This window comes from Myxine glutinosa, chromosome 2, assembly GCF_964187855.1.
Source record: "Myxine glutinosa chromosome 2, kmMyxGlut1.1, whole genome shotgun sequence".
Classification (NCBI taxonomy): Eukaryota; Metazoa; Chordata; class Myxini; order Myxiniformes; family Myxinidae; genus Myxine; species Myxine glutinosa.
Window position 1 is genome coordinate 11,901,004 of NC_136262.1, and position 15,851 is coordinate 11,916,854.

At 47.3% G+C, this 15,851-nt stretch overlaps 1 protein-coding gene across 1 annotated transcript in view; it reads right to left on the reverse strand.

Annotated features, from left to right (window-relative positions):
* Nucleotides 1–15,851, reverse strand: part of LOC137422039 (5-oxoprolinase) — a 149,360-nt gene that overhangs the window by 26,454 nt on the left and 107,055 nt on the right. The window contains exon 13 of the mRNA XM_078772561.1: nt 10,499–10,657. Coding sequence (XP_078628687.1) covers nt 10,499–10,657 — 159 coding nt within the window. The remainder of the gene's footprint in view (nt 1–10,498; nt 10,658–15,851) is intronic.

The following is a 15,851-nucleotide window of genomic DNA, read 5'->3' on the forward strand; positions in this document are numbered from 1 at the left end:
ATGGGGTTAACAAGGGGAGATGCAGAAAATAGGGCAAAATGGCGAGGATCGTCATGGGGACCGCATGGCTAACCCCCGCTCTTGCAGGAAAAATGGCCTTAAAATGCCTGTTGTGTGTGTGTGTGTGTATATATATATATATATATATATATTGTTGCGGATCCGGGGGTCGGCGCTCCCCTTATCAAGGGGGGGTTAATCCCCTTGTCCTTTAAGCTGGCCATCCCCCCCAGTCCTTTAGAAGATATCGTGCTCCTTCCGGTCAGAAGCAGGCCGATACTCCTGCCCGAGCCACGGACAAGATGGAATATTGCCGAGCGGTTTTAGCAATCCGAAGCTCGAGCCGTTAGCGGCAGTCTAAACCCGATTCTAAGCGGTTCCTATATCGTGCCACAGGTGTTCAATTGCGGACAGGACGAAAGCGATCGGACGAGAGGAAACCAAAGTGAAAGGAGAACAAATATTTATTTATTACGTACACGAACCCCGAAGAGGAAATGAAAGAAGGTAGAATGTACAAGCAGAGGAAATAAAAGGACACAGGGCAACCTTATACAGTCTTATATAACACTCCCAGGACAGAACAAACACACTTACACGAATGGGGAATAGCAGGCAGAAAGGTCCAGGCGATGGGATCCGGTCCAGGCTCCGGGTTCGCGGGCGAAGAACGGCAGGCAGCTTCGTGTGTCGTTAGCACACGACCGGACCTTTCATCTGCGAGGGGCTGGAATGCCGCGTACATATATCATGCCAAACGCTCTCTCCCGAAAACTCAATGTCCGTATCAAATGGAGCGCTCCCGGATCAGTCCGTTAACAATGCAATGTGCTCGCTCGCCCGACCTCCGCGCAGTCCTTTTACAATAAGCAAGGAGTCCGTGGTGCCGTTCTTTACAAGCGGTGGTCCCCTGCGCAGATCCGAAAGCAGTCCTCGCGCTTGCGCTTATATAACGCGCTGTGAAATCACTCCGCGCTCCGCTAGACCACGCCCGTCGGTCAGATTACATCAGCCCTGGTTGGCTGGTGGGGGCTTACCGGCCACGCCCTGGTGGTGAGTTGACGTGGCCACACCTCGTTCTTGGAGCTCCGCCCACTTCTTCTCCAAGCTTGACCGCGTGCGTGATGGCATTTGGAGCGAGCGCTAAGGCAGCGATGACAGCTCAATGCAGCGAACGCTGCTAACCCAGCAACATGATAATTTGGAGAGAGAGAGCAAAAAATGAGCAAAATAGGGCCTATCTTATTTGATTTATGCAAACGCAGTCAAACTATTGGGAACAGATCCTTAACTAGAACACATACTAATGAGATATCTAAAGAGGTTTCTATGTGTCCTACGTGTTGCAATATGACCTAACTAGGGTGCGACCTTTGACCTTTACACAAAAATGGGAATATTTGCAGGGGATTATTTATAAGGGATTATTACAAATATTTACAAAGTGGAGGGTTCTAAAAACCGCAACACAGCACCCTCATTTCCTCCAGGGCCGTCCCGGCCTGAAAGAAATTTATCTTAGTGCGACACTCAGGTGTGGTAACCCTCTACTATTAACTTCACCCTGAGTGCGACATTTTAAAACAACTAAGTATGTCCCGCCTGCTGCGTTGCATTCTATCTAGCAGACTCACGCCCACAGAATAACCGAATTACGGAATTAATTTTCAAGCTAAACATTGACGGTGGGGAGCATTATTTACAAAGAACTACTTGGTATTTACACGCGAACCCAGGACCTGTCTTTTGGGAAACAAAAGAAGATCTTTTGAAAAGAGGAAAGGCATACACTGCACTGAACCGATACCACCAGCACCAATAAGCACCAAAGCACGAAAAGCACCAAAATACAAAAAGCACCAAAACACCACCATGCACAAAAAACACCATCCAGTGCCCAGTCATACATTTCAAATAATAATAATAACGATGCCTTGCGACGTCTTCTCTGCTGGGCCGGTGCTTCTAGATGGTTTCTTGCTGTTCTTTGCTTGCGGCCTACTTGAAAATAAAAAGGGCACACAACGCGTCCGCTTTTTTGATTATGGCCAGCAGGGGCCAACTAAGGGTGGTCCACCTGCATGGCTTAGGTGCCACCTCAACCATGGTCCGCAAGCAAGCTCTCCACTGGCCACAATGGCCGGTCCCCAGCAGAGGTGCCAGGCCCCAAAACGTGGGGTCCATGAGTGGTGCTCGGCCACAGACATGTGATCCATATGGTGCTAGGCCGCAAGACGTGCGGTCCATAAGTGGTGTACCGGTCCAGGCAGGCAGCAGCGAGGGTGCGGGCACACAACTGCGATCACCTGCGCACTCCCCCCGGGCCCAAAATGAACAAATCCGTGAGTGGGGGAAGGAGGACAAGCAAGCAGCGGGGCAAGATCGCAGGGGTACACAGCAAAACAAGGCAATGCAGAGTGAGGTGCGCTGGAGAACGAGTGGAGAAAGCTCGTCCCTAGCGTACTTTCCCCCCCTGTCACATAACCTACCCTTGCCCCTACCCCGTATTTACACAATTTACAAATCCGTCGCTAACGTCCTGTCTTCCCCATATCTCCCCTAATACCAAATTCGTCATCAATCCCTCTAACCCCAAATTTGCCATCAAGCCCAATTTTTCATCAATCCCTCCTAAGGAGGAATAGATGGAATATAAACAATGTCACCCCACGTCATGATGCGTCTTACATATCAAATATTTGCACAAAAAAACGGTGGTGTGGAGTCCTGTCACCTTGGTGAGTGGATGCGGATGGTGCGAAGAGACTTTCAATCCTAACTACCTTCTAAATGACTTTAACACACTTTACACTACCCGGGGTCTTTCCCTGCAAAACCATTGGCCATTTTACACTATGTGGTTCTAAAAACCAATTCCCATTGACCAAACTGTGGTGCTCACCAATTTGGGGTCTCACTCCCCCGATTCTACTCCCTGTGCCCTCGCACAATTTCAGGGCTGGGTCGTGTGGCGCTCCCAGCAGGTCCGCTCACCTGCACACCTCCGCCACTGTAGTTGCCTCCCGAGCTTACCTGCTCCTCACCCTAACCTACCTGGGGAAGGCCCTCTGGCTCCCTTACCCCACTACCGCCCTCTTTGGCGTCGGGCTACCCGGGTCCTTCCTTGGATCCTCGGGCTCCATTGAACTCTAACTGGCTCCCGGAGCCTACCTGCGGCCTCACCTGGCTGACATACTAACAGTGGCGGAGTGCCCATTTAATCTTTCTCACTAACAGGCCACACGCCCAGCCATTCCACTTTACTCATGCACCAATCCCACGCTTCTTTACTACTACACGCACCACAGATGTCAATCTCCACCACAATTTACCTACTCCCTCTCCCTACTTTTTACCTACCCTACCCGGGTACTCGTGAAGGGGTCCATCCTTCCCCATCCACTCCTTTCGCACCAACCACTCCACTCCACGTATTCCACACTACTCACTCCACACCATCCATTCCATACTCCATTCATTCCAGACCATTTATTCCATACAACCATTCTCCACACACCTGTATTTCACTTGCACACCTGGTGGCGCTTGCACACCGGTGGCACTTGCACTCTCCTTTCCTCCAGGCGCATTCACTCAATCAAAGCAATGACACACATCTCTCACGAGCATTGCCTCACTTCATCACCCTCACCACAAACACAGAGCATCATCTAAGCTGACTACTCCCTTCTGAAACTCGTGCTCCCCGTCTTCCCTTATGCTAAGCACTCCCTCGTCGTTATCATCCATATAATAATAGCGTAAGGACTCGACTTTGTTATCCCTTTTACGCCGCACCCAGTGACCCGATGCCCACGGCACTAATGGATTTACGATCTACGAACCGCTCTCTTTGTTTATCACGTACAGCCATACTCGAAAAATCTGAATTAGCCGACGTTGGGGCCCAAAAGCATCCGATTAACTGCCGATACGACGTCATCTTATTGGCGTCTGCTGGGTGAAGGCGAAGCAAGCCGTCCGCTGATTGGACAGTCGAAGGCGACAGCAAGCCGTCCACTGAGTGGACAATCCTGAGCATGCATTTGTGCCAGTGTCGTCGATGGCGGTGTACGCTAACCTCATCAGGTGGGTTTACCATAATTTCTTCCAACCGCACTCTTTGTTTATCTCAGTTTCCTGTTCGCCTGGCATATTCAATGACCATAAATAAAGCCCAGGGCCAAACATTCCGTAAACTGGGTATCTATTTGCCTGCTCCTGTCTTCTCCCACGGCCAGTTATATGTGGCATGTTCAAGAGCACGATCGTTCAAAGATGTGTATATCAAGGTTGATAATACGAGTACGCAAGGAGTCGTCAGAGGCTTGACTATTACCCCAAACATTGTTTATCCAGAAGTTTTAAAATAATTTCAACCTCTGATACTGCGTTCATTGTATTATATTCCTACTGCTCTGCCTTGACATTGACGCTTACCAATGTGCCAGTGTGGGGCTAATTCCAGTCGATTTACTAATCCGTTCATTTTTTAAAAGTCTATGGTTCTACTGCTGTTCCTTTCCATTGACACATACCACTGCGCCAGTGTGGCCAGAGTGGTGCTATGCCGATCCCTATTACGAATCCATTCATTTTTCAAAAGTATATCGTAGCGTTGTCATTTAAGTAGATTGCAATAAATACGTTGTTCATATACGCACTCTTCATTCTCATCTTTCTTCGTAACTCTTACTCGGACAAGCAAATCCCCTATGCCATCCATAATGGTACACTCTATCCATACACCACATCCTCCCTTCCATGGATGTTCCACGGGTTTCGGCTAGTGAATACTAATCTCGCTACGTCCCCTCTACAGGTATGATGTCGCTACTTAACTCTACAGTTACCTATGGTCATTTCTAAACCCTAGATTTCTAAACCCTTTACACAGCCAATCCCCATAAAACTATAGCTCATGTGCCCCCAGAGATGTGAGGCGAATGGTAAAACTACCATTCGCCATCACTATCACTACTACCATCAGTCCATTAAACTACGAGCCTCGGTGCGTCATTACATCATTAAAGCTCGGCTTCGCAAAGCCGAGCAATGAATACGGGTGGTTTGGTCTCCTGCAGGTTGGGTCCGTCCGGCATTCGGATTCAGGGGAGGAGGTTTACTCGGGCCAAGGTTCAAGGCACCATCCCGGCGCAAGCCCTTGCACTCCCATGAGCGATGGCCCAGCCTTACCCGGCTGAAACGTCGCCACCACAGGGGGGGCGCCGTTCCGACCCCTCCTACCTCCCCTCGAACCGGGCCGGTCGCTTTGCCTGGCAAAGCGCGGCACCGGCCGTACAGGGCGGGACCCGGCCCGAATCCGAGCAGGAGCGACGCGACACCGAACCCCGCCGGCTCCTGCAGCACACAACGAACACCGCACACCGAGGGCTCGCGTCAGCTGTACGTCAGCCTAAACGCTGCCCCGGTTAACGTCGATGCTCGGCTTGTATGCTCACACGCATACGCGACCCTTCCCATACTCACACATCCAGGTGTCTCCATAAACTCCGTCAATGAGCGAAATGGGGCCTATCTTATTTGATTTATGCAAACGCAGAGTCAAACTATTGGGAACAGATCCTTAACTAGAACACATACTAATGAGATATCTAAAGAGGTTTCTATGTGTCCTACGTGTTGCAATATGACCTAACTAGGGTGCGACCTTTGACCTTTACACAAAAATGGGAATATTTACAGGGGATTATTTATAAGGGATTATTACAAATATTTACAAAGTGGAGGGTTCTAAAAACCGCAACAATATGTTAAAAACGAAATGTTTACATCTTGTTCTCTAGATGTGACCAAAATGAAATTTTCTCGTACTTCATGGTTTTTATTAGCAACAAAGTACTGGTTATCAAGTGGATTTTGGGCACATATTTACACACACACACACACACACACACACACACACACACACACACACACACACACACACACACACACACACACACACACACACACACACACACACACACACACACACACACACACACACACACACACACACACACCTCTATTAAAATCCCATCTTTAATCTTTTAATCCTATATCCGAAAGGTTCGGGTTAGACTTGTACCTGTTGTAGTATTTTTGTTTTGACAATTAGTGCCCCCAATTTGAAGTTTCTTAGACTCCTCGGAGTACTAAACCTTCATTTAGGTTTGTATGTTTGCTTCTCCCTTTTTTCTGCCAATTTCCAAGCTGTATCGCAGATCCGTCAGGGACTTTCGGTATTAAATTTTGCATCAATAAAGCGAATAAAAAGTATGCAGGGTTGACGTATTTTTGACTGGCCCAATTTTAAGGTCATGACTCAATTATAGACATTTTAACATTTTTCACCACAACCCAACCAAGGTTTGCCTGATCAGAACAAAATTTCCCTCTGTAAAATAGCGTAGAGCAAGGCACATTTACTATTAATTTACATCGTATCCCTCCTGGTTAAGGGTCAAGGTCAAAGTCAAGTGGCGGTCTGAAGAAAATAACATTTTTTGCATCGCTCAATTTTACATTGCAGAATCGCAAAGACCACTTGGCTGTCCAAGATGTTCTTGCGTCATAATAGTGTACCTGCATTGAAGTTGTACACTTGATATTTGATTGGTCCTTCACTAATATTTCTTAATTACTACTTTCCTCATCTCTTCCTTCTCTGTAAAGCCCTTTGAGATTTTGCTTCGAATAAAAAGTGCTGTAAAATAAATCCATTCATCTACTATAATTCACCAAATGAAATGTCTGTCCGTCTGTTCCCAGGTACCGCAAAAACGGCTGAACCAATCACAACAAAATTTTGGGTGGGTAATCCTTGGACCCCCTGGAGTAAAATAGGCTATATTGTTTTTCCAATTTTTCCAATTTTCCAGTTTTTCAAAACATGATGGAATAATATTTACCGATATGAACAGTAATGTGGCTTTTATTGAAATTCTACAAATACTGTTTAGATTTTGATGATTTGCGTGCGATATGATTTAACGGATGTTTATATAAATCGTTGAAAAGAAAAAAAAGCCTTCAATTTCTGATATTTTGCCTTTTCATTTGGGCCTCCCAATTGAAGCCCCGCCCATAGGGCATGTACCGTTGCTTGTTTATATAATAATTAGTTGAAGCTATCGACATAGATGACATGATGCATGACAACAGCGGATGACAACGCGTGCTACATAAAACACAATGACCGATTAATCCAAAATATTTTACAGAATGTTTTGTCTACTTTGGGAATACTGTACTATACAACACCACAACAGCTGAAGCTGAAGGGAAAGGTGTATGCTGCATGTGTGAGAAGTGTTATGATTTATGGGAGCGAGACATGGGTAATGAACGTAGAGCAGCAACGAAGGCTGGAAAGGGTGGAAATGCGAATGGTTCGATGGATGTGCGGAGTATCGTTGAGAGAGAGGGAGACAAATTCTCAATGGAATACTGTTCTCCCCTCTGGACCGGTGCTCCTGCCTCATACCTAATCGGCTTCATGCTGTTGAAACCAAAGCTTTCAGAATCATTGGAATCTCCCGCGATGAAGCTAACTCCGAGGGCCTTTCACTCACTCACTCAACGCAGGCAGGTTGATGGTCTTTCTGTCTTCTAACGACTCCTCTCCGGCCTTGCTCCCCCAGCTCTGTCTGTGCCACAAATATTCCTACAGGTCACACAAGACCTGCCAGCAACCCTCTTATGGTTAAACTGCCAAAATCAAGACTCTCTGCTCACCTTCACTCTTTCATTCCTCTTTTCTCCCGCCTCTGGAACAAACTCCCTCACTCTCTTCAATCCCACTCCTCCCTCCAGGTCTTTAAAACAGCTGTTCACCACCATCTCTTATCTTCCCCCATCCAAAAACTTGATCTTTTCTACCCCCGTTAATTCACCCCGATCCACTTTTTCGAAATACCGACTTCTTTCCTGGATGTCCGAGCAGTGTCCATGTGTTTTTTTTACCTGACCCACCCCTCCCCCCCCTTCCCATGCCTCCTCCCCCCAAATCCTCTCCCTCCCACAGATCTCCCAATGTCCCTGCCCTCCATCTTGTTCCCCCGCTCCCTTTATCATATGTTTTATGTGTCAGTTTGTCTTTTTGTGATCAATGTTAGCTCTTACACGAGCCTCGATCTTGTACACAAAAAAAACAAAAAACAAAAAGCAAAGATGAATTGTGAAATATGATGGGAACAGAGCCTGTGATGGATGCTGTGGAGAGAAACAGGTTGAGATGGTTTGGTCATGTGTTGAGGAAGGATGAAAGTGACTGGTTGAGAAGAGTGATGGAAATGAATGTAAAAGGACGTAGAGGACGGGGAAGACCGAGAAAGACTTGGCTAAAGATGGTCGAAGAAGAAATGCGGGCAAGGGAAGGAGAGATGCAGAAAATAGGGCAAAATGGAGAAGATTGTCATGGGGACCGCAAGGCGAGGGAAAATGGCCTGCCCCCGCTCTTGCAGGGAAATGGCCTTAAAATGCCTGTTGTTGTTTGTTGTATTTATATAATAATTAGTGATGTGCTTGATGCTGCGATGACATCCGCGACTCAACACTGTTTCTCTCGCAGCTCGTAGGACAACAACGTGAGAGTGTCACCAAGCCCCCGTTTTCAGTTTTTGATCGTAATCTGCATGAAACCATCCTGTGACATTTGTGCTTACTTTCCTGTTAACTCAACATTAACAACAATAAAAAAGAAATATCTGATAACACCAAAGACAAGTTTGTGTGACAAACTCACCGTGAACAGAAGTATTATTAAAAATTCCGTCTTGTTTTTCCAAGTGCGAGGGCGAGTTTAAAGAGTTAAGCACAATGTTACACTATGGTGAAAGTTTATGGAAATTGTGTCGTGTCTCGGTGACATTTTCCATCTCGTGCCAGAGATGTATCGCTCATTTAACAGCTTCCCAGGGAATTCCAGTGCACATGAAAATATTAAAGATTCCTTTACCGTCTACATTAGAAATTGCTAATGAAGAATGAGAAGCATCTACCTGAACATCGAAACGATGAGAACTTGCCATAACACACCTGTTGGATTGCAGTGTTGGGTTAATCTGCTGCAATGGACTTGGTTAAATCACAATTCAATTTTTATTTTTGTACTCTGGCCGTTCACGGGTATGATCAATGCAAATCTCAAACCCAGCTGGCAGAAAGCAGCATGTAACGCGTACATGAAAGGTTAGAGACCCTGCCATGCTTGAACTCTCATCCTAATTACAATCCCAATAACCACAAAGGCACATTATATGAACCACCTTAAAAGGCCATTTTTCCCCGCAAATCGGGGGTTGGCCTTTTTCGGGCACCGTGGTCCCCTTTTTGAAGCAATGTTTTATGGCCGGATGCCCTTCCTGCCGCCAACCCTGTTAGTCGCCTCTTGCGGCACACAGGGAATTACCAGTGAACTGGTACTCAATTTGCCGACCTCAGAAGGACGACAGGCTGAGTCAACCCTCCTGGTGTTAATTCAGCGATCGACCGGAATTCGAACCCAGGATCCTAGGATCCCAAGCCGGCACCCTAACCGCTAAGCCAACACCAGGCCTACGAAGGCACATTGTATAATGTTAGATATTTTTGCACAACATGTTTAAAACTTGCAGCAAAAGGAAAGGAGGATGTTGAATTACTTTGAAGGGGAGGAAAGGGTCAAGCTTCTCTTAGAGACTTAGAACATCAGATATCCACCTGTAAACGCAGGGAGGAAATCAAAATTATTTTGATTTTTGTTTTTGGATACAAGATCGAGGCTTGTGCAAGAGCTAAAATTGATTGATTGAGAGATTGATTAGATTAGAGATTGAGAGATTGAGGTTGGATGTGATATAACAACCGTCAGCACTGATTTGCTTCGCATCCATGTATCCTGTAGGATGTATCCCTTCTATATGTATATTAATAATCCAACATAAACAAGCCTGGTGTTGGCTTAGCGGTTAGGGTGCCGGCTTGGGATCCTTGGATCCTGGGTTCGAATCCGGTCGATCGCTGAATTAACGCCAGGGGGGTCTCAGGTACTCAGCCTGTCATCCTTCCGAGATTGGCAAATTGAGTACCAGCTTGCTGGGATGAATGATCACGGTGTGTACCCCGATTTAGAATAGGTACACCGTATCCCTGCGCATCGTAAGAGCGTGACCAAGGGTTGGCATCAGGAAGGGCATCCGGCCATAAAAACATTGCCTCAAACAGGGAACCATGATTGTCATGGGGCCCGCAAGGCTAAACCCGCTCTAGCGGGGAAAATGGCCTTAAAACGATCATTCATTCAAACAAACAAACTTTGCAAACACAGTAGATGAGCAAGTTATTGCACCAAAGTACAGGGCAAGATGAAACAAGCCTGCTAATAATCTGCAGTACAAAAGCAAAGATATCCTGGCTAATCTTAAACAAGCATTTATGTGGACTAGATAGGCCCTTCTTTTGAACTGTTGTGTGTGCACTCGGTGGATGCCAGTGTGCTTGAGTTGCAGCTTACATCGTCAGGATCGATCTCCACCTTCAGTCGGATGGGAGTACCGTCATCCATGAAATCTTCGGCCTGCACCTGCAATGAGCTGGTGGTTATGGCAGCAGGTCCGAGTTTGCTCCGTGCAAATTCCCTCAGAGTCTCCCGTACTGCTCGCTCAGCATTTTTCTTGCAACGACACGAGCACATAAATCAGTTCCCAGAGCTATAGATCAGTTTAAGCTTGTTGGTAGCAATTCCTTTCTGGTGTGTAAACACCTTGCAGCCAGCAGGACATTTAATGAACTAGAGCACCATATAACCTGTTCAGGTAGAAACAATTCGTGAAATGAATCGCAGCAAATCAAAGTGTCCGGCAATCAAAGGCAATTCTGAGAGGGTCAACGATCATCAACATTACTTATTGCCAATATCATCCACATCAAGATTAAAACAATATAATTCACCTGCCATGAAGAACCATTTTAGAAGCATAACGAATTACAATTTTAACAAGAGGAGGACCAAAGCTTTCAGGATCATTGGAATCTCCCGCGATGAAGCCAACTCCGAGGGCCTTTCACTCACTCACCGCAGGCAGGTTTGGTGGTCTTTCTGTCTTCTACCGACTCCTCTCCGGCCTAGCTCCCGCAGCTCTCTCTGGGCTCTGTCCCCCAAATATTCCTACAGGTCGCACAAGATCTGCCAGTAACCCTCTTCTGGTTAAACTGCCAAAATCAAGACTCTCTGCTCACCTTCACTCCTTCATTTCTCTTTTCTCCCGCCTCTGGAACAAACTCCCTCACTCTCTTCAACCTCACTCTCTTCAATCCCACTCCTTCCTCCAGGTCTTTAAAACAGCTGTTCACCACCATCTCTTATCTTCCCCCATCCAAAACCTTGATCTTTTCTACCCCCGTTAATTTTTTATTTTTTATTTTTTTATTTTTTTTTGTATACAAGATCGAGGCTCGTGAAAGAGCGAACATTAATCACACAGAAAGACAAACCGACACATAAAACATATAACATCGGGAGCGGTAGACAAGATGGGGAGAGAGGGGGAAGGACACAAACACAACATTTGAGAGCAGGGACCGAGAGACATGGAGACATCGAGAGATCTGAGAGAGGGCGAGGGCTTTGGGGGGGGGGGGCATGGGAAGGGGGCGGTGGGAGAGGTATAAAACATATGGACACTGCCAGGACTTCCAGGAAAGAAGTTGGAATTTCAAACAAGGTGGATCTGGGGTGAATTAGCGGGGGTAGAAAAGATCAAGGTTTTGGATGGGGGAAGATAAGAGATGGTGGTGAACAGCTGTTTTAAAGACCTGGAGGGAGGAGTGGGATTGAAGGGAGTGAGGGAGTTTGTTCCAGAGGCGGGAGAAAAGAGGAATGAAAGAGTGAAGGTGAGCAGAGAGCCGAGATTTCGGCAGTTTAACCATCAGAGGGTTGCTGGCAGATCTTGTGCGACCTGTAGGAATATTTGGGGGACAGAGCACAGAGAGAGCTGGGGGTGCAAGGCCGGAGAGGAGTCGGTAGAAGACAGAAAGACCACCTACCTGCCTGCGGTGAGTGAGTGAAAGGCCCTCAGAGATAGCTTCATCGCGGGAGATTCCAATAATTCTGAAAGCTTTGGTTTCAACAGCGTGAAGCCGAGCTAGGTGTGAGGCAGGAGCACCGGCCCATAGGGGAGAACAGTATTCCATTGAGCTGCGGATGAAAGCCTTGTATGTGGTGAGGAGCTCAGGTGTGCCGAGGAAGGACTTCGCACGACGGAGGATGCCCAGTCGGCGACTGGCTTTGGAGGCCAGCTTGGAAATGTGGTTTTCCCAAGAAAGATCATGGCAGATAGTGAGACCCAAAATCTTGAGCGACAGAACTTCTTGGAGAGGATTGTTGAGAAAGTAGATGGGAGGGTTGTCCAGTCGATCTTTTCGGAGAGACATAGTAAGAGTGTGAGATTTGTCAGGATTGAAAGACATGTTCCACTTGTTTGACCAGTCTGTGATTTTGTCCAGGTCTTCAGAGAGTGAGGAGGCAGCAGACTGCCGATCTGAGGGAAGAGGAATGGAGCGGCAGAGAGTGGAGTCATCAGCAAAGAGATAGAGAGGATTTTCGAGAGAGTCAGAGAGATCATTGATGAAGACCAGAAAAAGCACGGGGCCCAGAACACTGCCTTGGGGGAACTCCAGCCTGAACAGGAAGAGGAGATGAGAGAAACCCATTCAGGGCCACACGTTGACGACGACTAGAGAGGAAGTCCGCCAGCCATGCGTGGAGATTTCCATGGATACCAAAGGAGGAGAGTTTGGTGAGCAGAGCGGGGTGCCAAACCGTGTCGAAGGCACGTGATATGTCGAGGGAGACAGCTCTAATTTCCTGTTTGGCATTGAGGACCTCCATCCATTGTTGAGACAGCAGAAGCAGCATGTCCAGAGTAGAGTGACCTGGTCTGAAACCAAATTGATGATCAGAGATCAAGCCATTGGAGAAGAGGAAAGATTTCATATCCGAAGCAATGATGGATTCCATGACTTTGCTGATAATTGGGAGAAGGCTGATTGGTCTGTAGTTGCTAGGATCTGTTTTTGCACCTTTTTTGTGCAAAGCGGTGATGTTGGCTGATTTCCAAGCAGATGGCAGTTGACCTTGAGCAAAAGAGAGGGTGAAGAGAACAGAGAGAGGGTGAGATAGAGCGGCAGAGCAGGATTTTAGGACCCGTGGGCTGATGCCGTCGGGTCCAGTTGCAGAATCAGAGTCGAGGGTTGACAGAAACTTTTCCACCTTGTCAGGAGAAAAGGACACGGAGTCCAGGAGCAGCAGGGTACGACTGGGTATGGTGGGTACAGAGAGGGATGGGTTTGGGACACAAGATTTAGAGGCAAACACAGAGTTGAGGCATTCAGCTTTTTCACGTGCGGAGTCAGCTGTGTAGCCGTTTGAGGTAAGGGAGGGGATGGAGGGGGAACAAACACCAGAAACGGATTTGACCAGACGCCACCAGGATTTGGAAGAGGGAGACAGATAAGAGAGTTCGGTCTTGAGAACGGAGAGATATTGTTTCCTGGCTCTCCTGAGGGTGGACACACACTTGTTTCGGGCTTTGTGAAAAGAAATGAGATTTCCTTCCGTTGGATTTGCTTTCCAGGAGATGAAGGCAAGTTGTTTCTGGGCAACAGCCTCACCACAAGATTCCGTGTACCATGGACGGGAGGAAGGGTATGACAACTGAAGACGAGATGGGATAAATCTGTGCATGAGAGAGAGCAATTTACTTTGGAAGAATTCCCAGGATGAGTTGATGTCAGAGGTGGTAGAGATGGGAGACCAGTCCAGATGATTGATGGCTGCTTGAAGACCGTGCCAGTTGGCCTGAGTGAAATGCCAGACTCGTCGACGCTGAGCAGGCTCCCTGAGGATGGTCAGAGAGATGTCCACTTTAACAAGGACATGATCAGATGATCCGATCGGAGCAGAAGAAGAGCAGCAGACGTTTTCAGGGAAGTTAGTCATAACCAAGTCCAGAAGAGAAGATGTTCCGTTGACTGAGATCCGGGTCGGGAAATTGACAGATTGTGTCAGTCCCAGTGAGTCGCAGAAGTCCTTTGCTGAAGAGCCATGGCTGGTGAGAGAGGTACCCACACCCAGCCAACTGGCATGGTGACAATTGAAATCACCACATATGAGGAAGAGAGAGTTGGGATGAGTAGATAGAAGTTGGTCCATATCATCGGACAGCGAGATGTAGATGGAGTCATCACTGTTTGGTGGACGCTACAACACACATATGAACAAGAGGTGGGAGCGAAGGGGAAGCCGTAGCCAGAGGTATTCCTGGGGGTGAGGTGGAGAGAGTGCAGTGCAGGGCGAGTGAGGAAGAGAGTTTTTGATAAAGATAGCAACCCCGCCTCCAGGACGAGGCTCAGGTCTATCATACCGGAGGAGGGAGTAGCCCGGGAGAGATACTATGGAATCAGAGACATCATAAAGGAGGAAAGTTTCTGTTAAGCAGATCACGTCTGGTTTGACAGAAGCAACCTGTATGGAGAGATCAGTTAAGTTTGAACGAAGGCCCCGGATGTTTGAGGTCCATACCGTTAATGAAGAGGAAGGGGGAGCATCAGATACAGAACAGGGGGGAGGAGGGGTAGGGTAAGATGTGGAAGAGGTGGAAGAGATAGGGAGAGCTGTTGAAGGTGTGTCGGAGATTTCAGAATAGCTCGGAGAAAGGGAAGGATGGGGCGGACAAAAGGTTTGATGGTGATTGGGTGAGCCACAATGAGGTGTTATTTGAGGAGGAGGAAGAGCGAGGCAGAAGGTTGGGGGAGATGGAGGTGAGAGTTTGAAGGGGGAAGAAGCGGGGAGGACGCTTTGAGGAGGGGGAGTGAGAGGGGGGAAATTGAGAAGCAATGAGGGTGGGGAGATTTGAAGGGGAGGGGTGAGGGGGGAGTTTGGGAGGGAAGGGACAAGGGGAGGGATTTGAAAGGGATGGGATATGGGGGAGATTTGGAGGGGAGGGGTGAGGCAGGAGTCTAGGAGGGGAGGGGCAAGGGGGCGTCTTGGCGGGGAGGGGTGAGGGGGTAGTTTAGGAGGGAGGGGGCAAGGGGGGAGATTTGAAAGGGATGGGTGATGGGGAAGATTTGGAGGGGAGGGGTGATGGGGAAGATTTGGAGGGGAGGGGTTATGGGGAAGATTTGGAGGGGAGGGGTGAGATTGGATTTTTGAAAGTGTACGATTTATGGGAAACGAACATTTATTGCAAAATGAGTTTCTTGTGACCTTCGAGTTAAAAATACGTTTAAGGACGCTGGATGGAGGATGGAGTGCAGGAGAGTTTAGGGAATGTAGAAAAAAGGCACTATAGGAGATGGATATTTTTTTTGGGATGAATTGATTTGGTGAGCAAGTCGAAAGCAGCCTTTTAAAGAAGAAGAAGAAAAAGGTGTTATAAAATATGACGGAATACATAACTTGAGGGGAAAGTGTAAACATTGAAGGTTAATGAGTGAAAACTATCTGGGGAAATGGGGGAGAAACACGTGGTCGAAGAACGAACGAACGAATAAGAATGAATAAACGAATGAGAACAGAGAAGGGAATTTTTTTTTTTTTTTTTTTTTTTTTTTTTGAGTTGAGATTTACACAAGGAAGTAGGCTATGGGTGAAAAGCCTGGGAATACAGAGAACGAAAGTTATTGGATCACAAACGACGGACCGCTGAGAGAAAAACAAAGCCTCAAGGTTGTACAGTGCACACTGTACAAGGCCTCAAGACACGACACGGCAAACAGACGATCAATTTATGAAAGGCAAACACCGAGAAACAACCAAAGTTGCACACAATAACTTCACACCCCGAAAGATAAATACAGTTTCGACA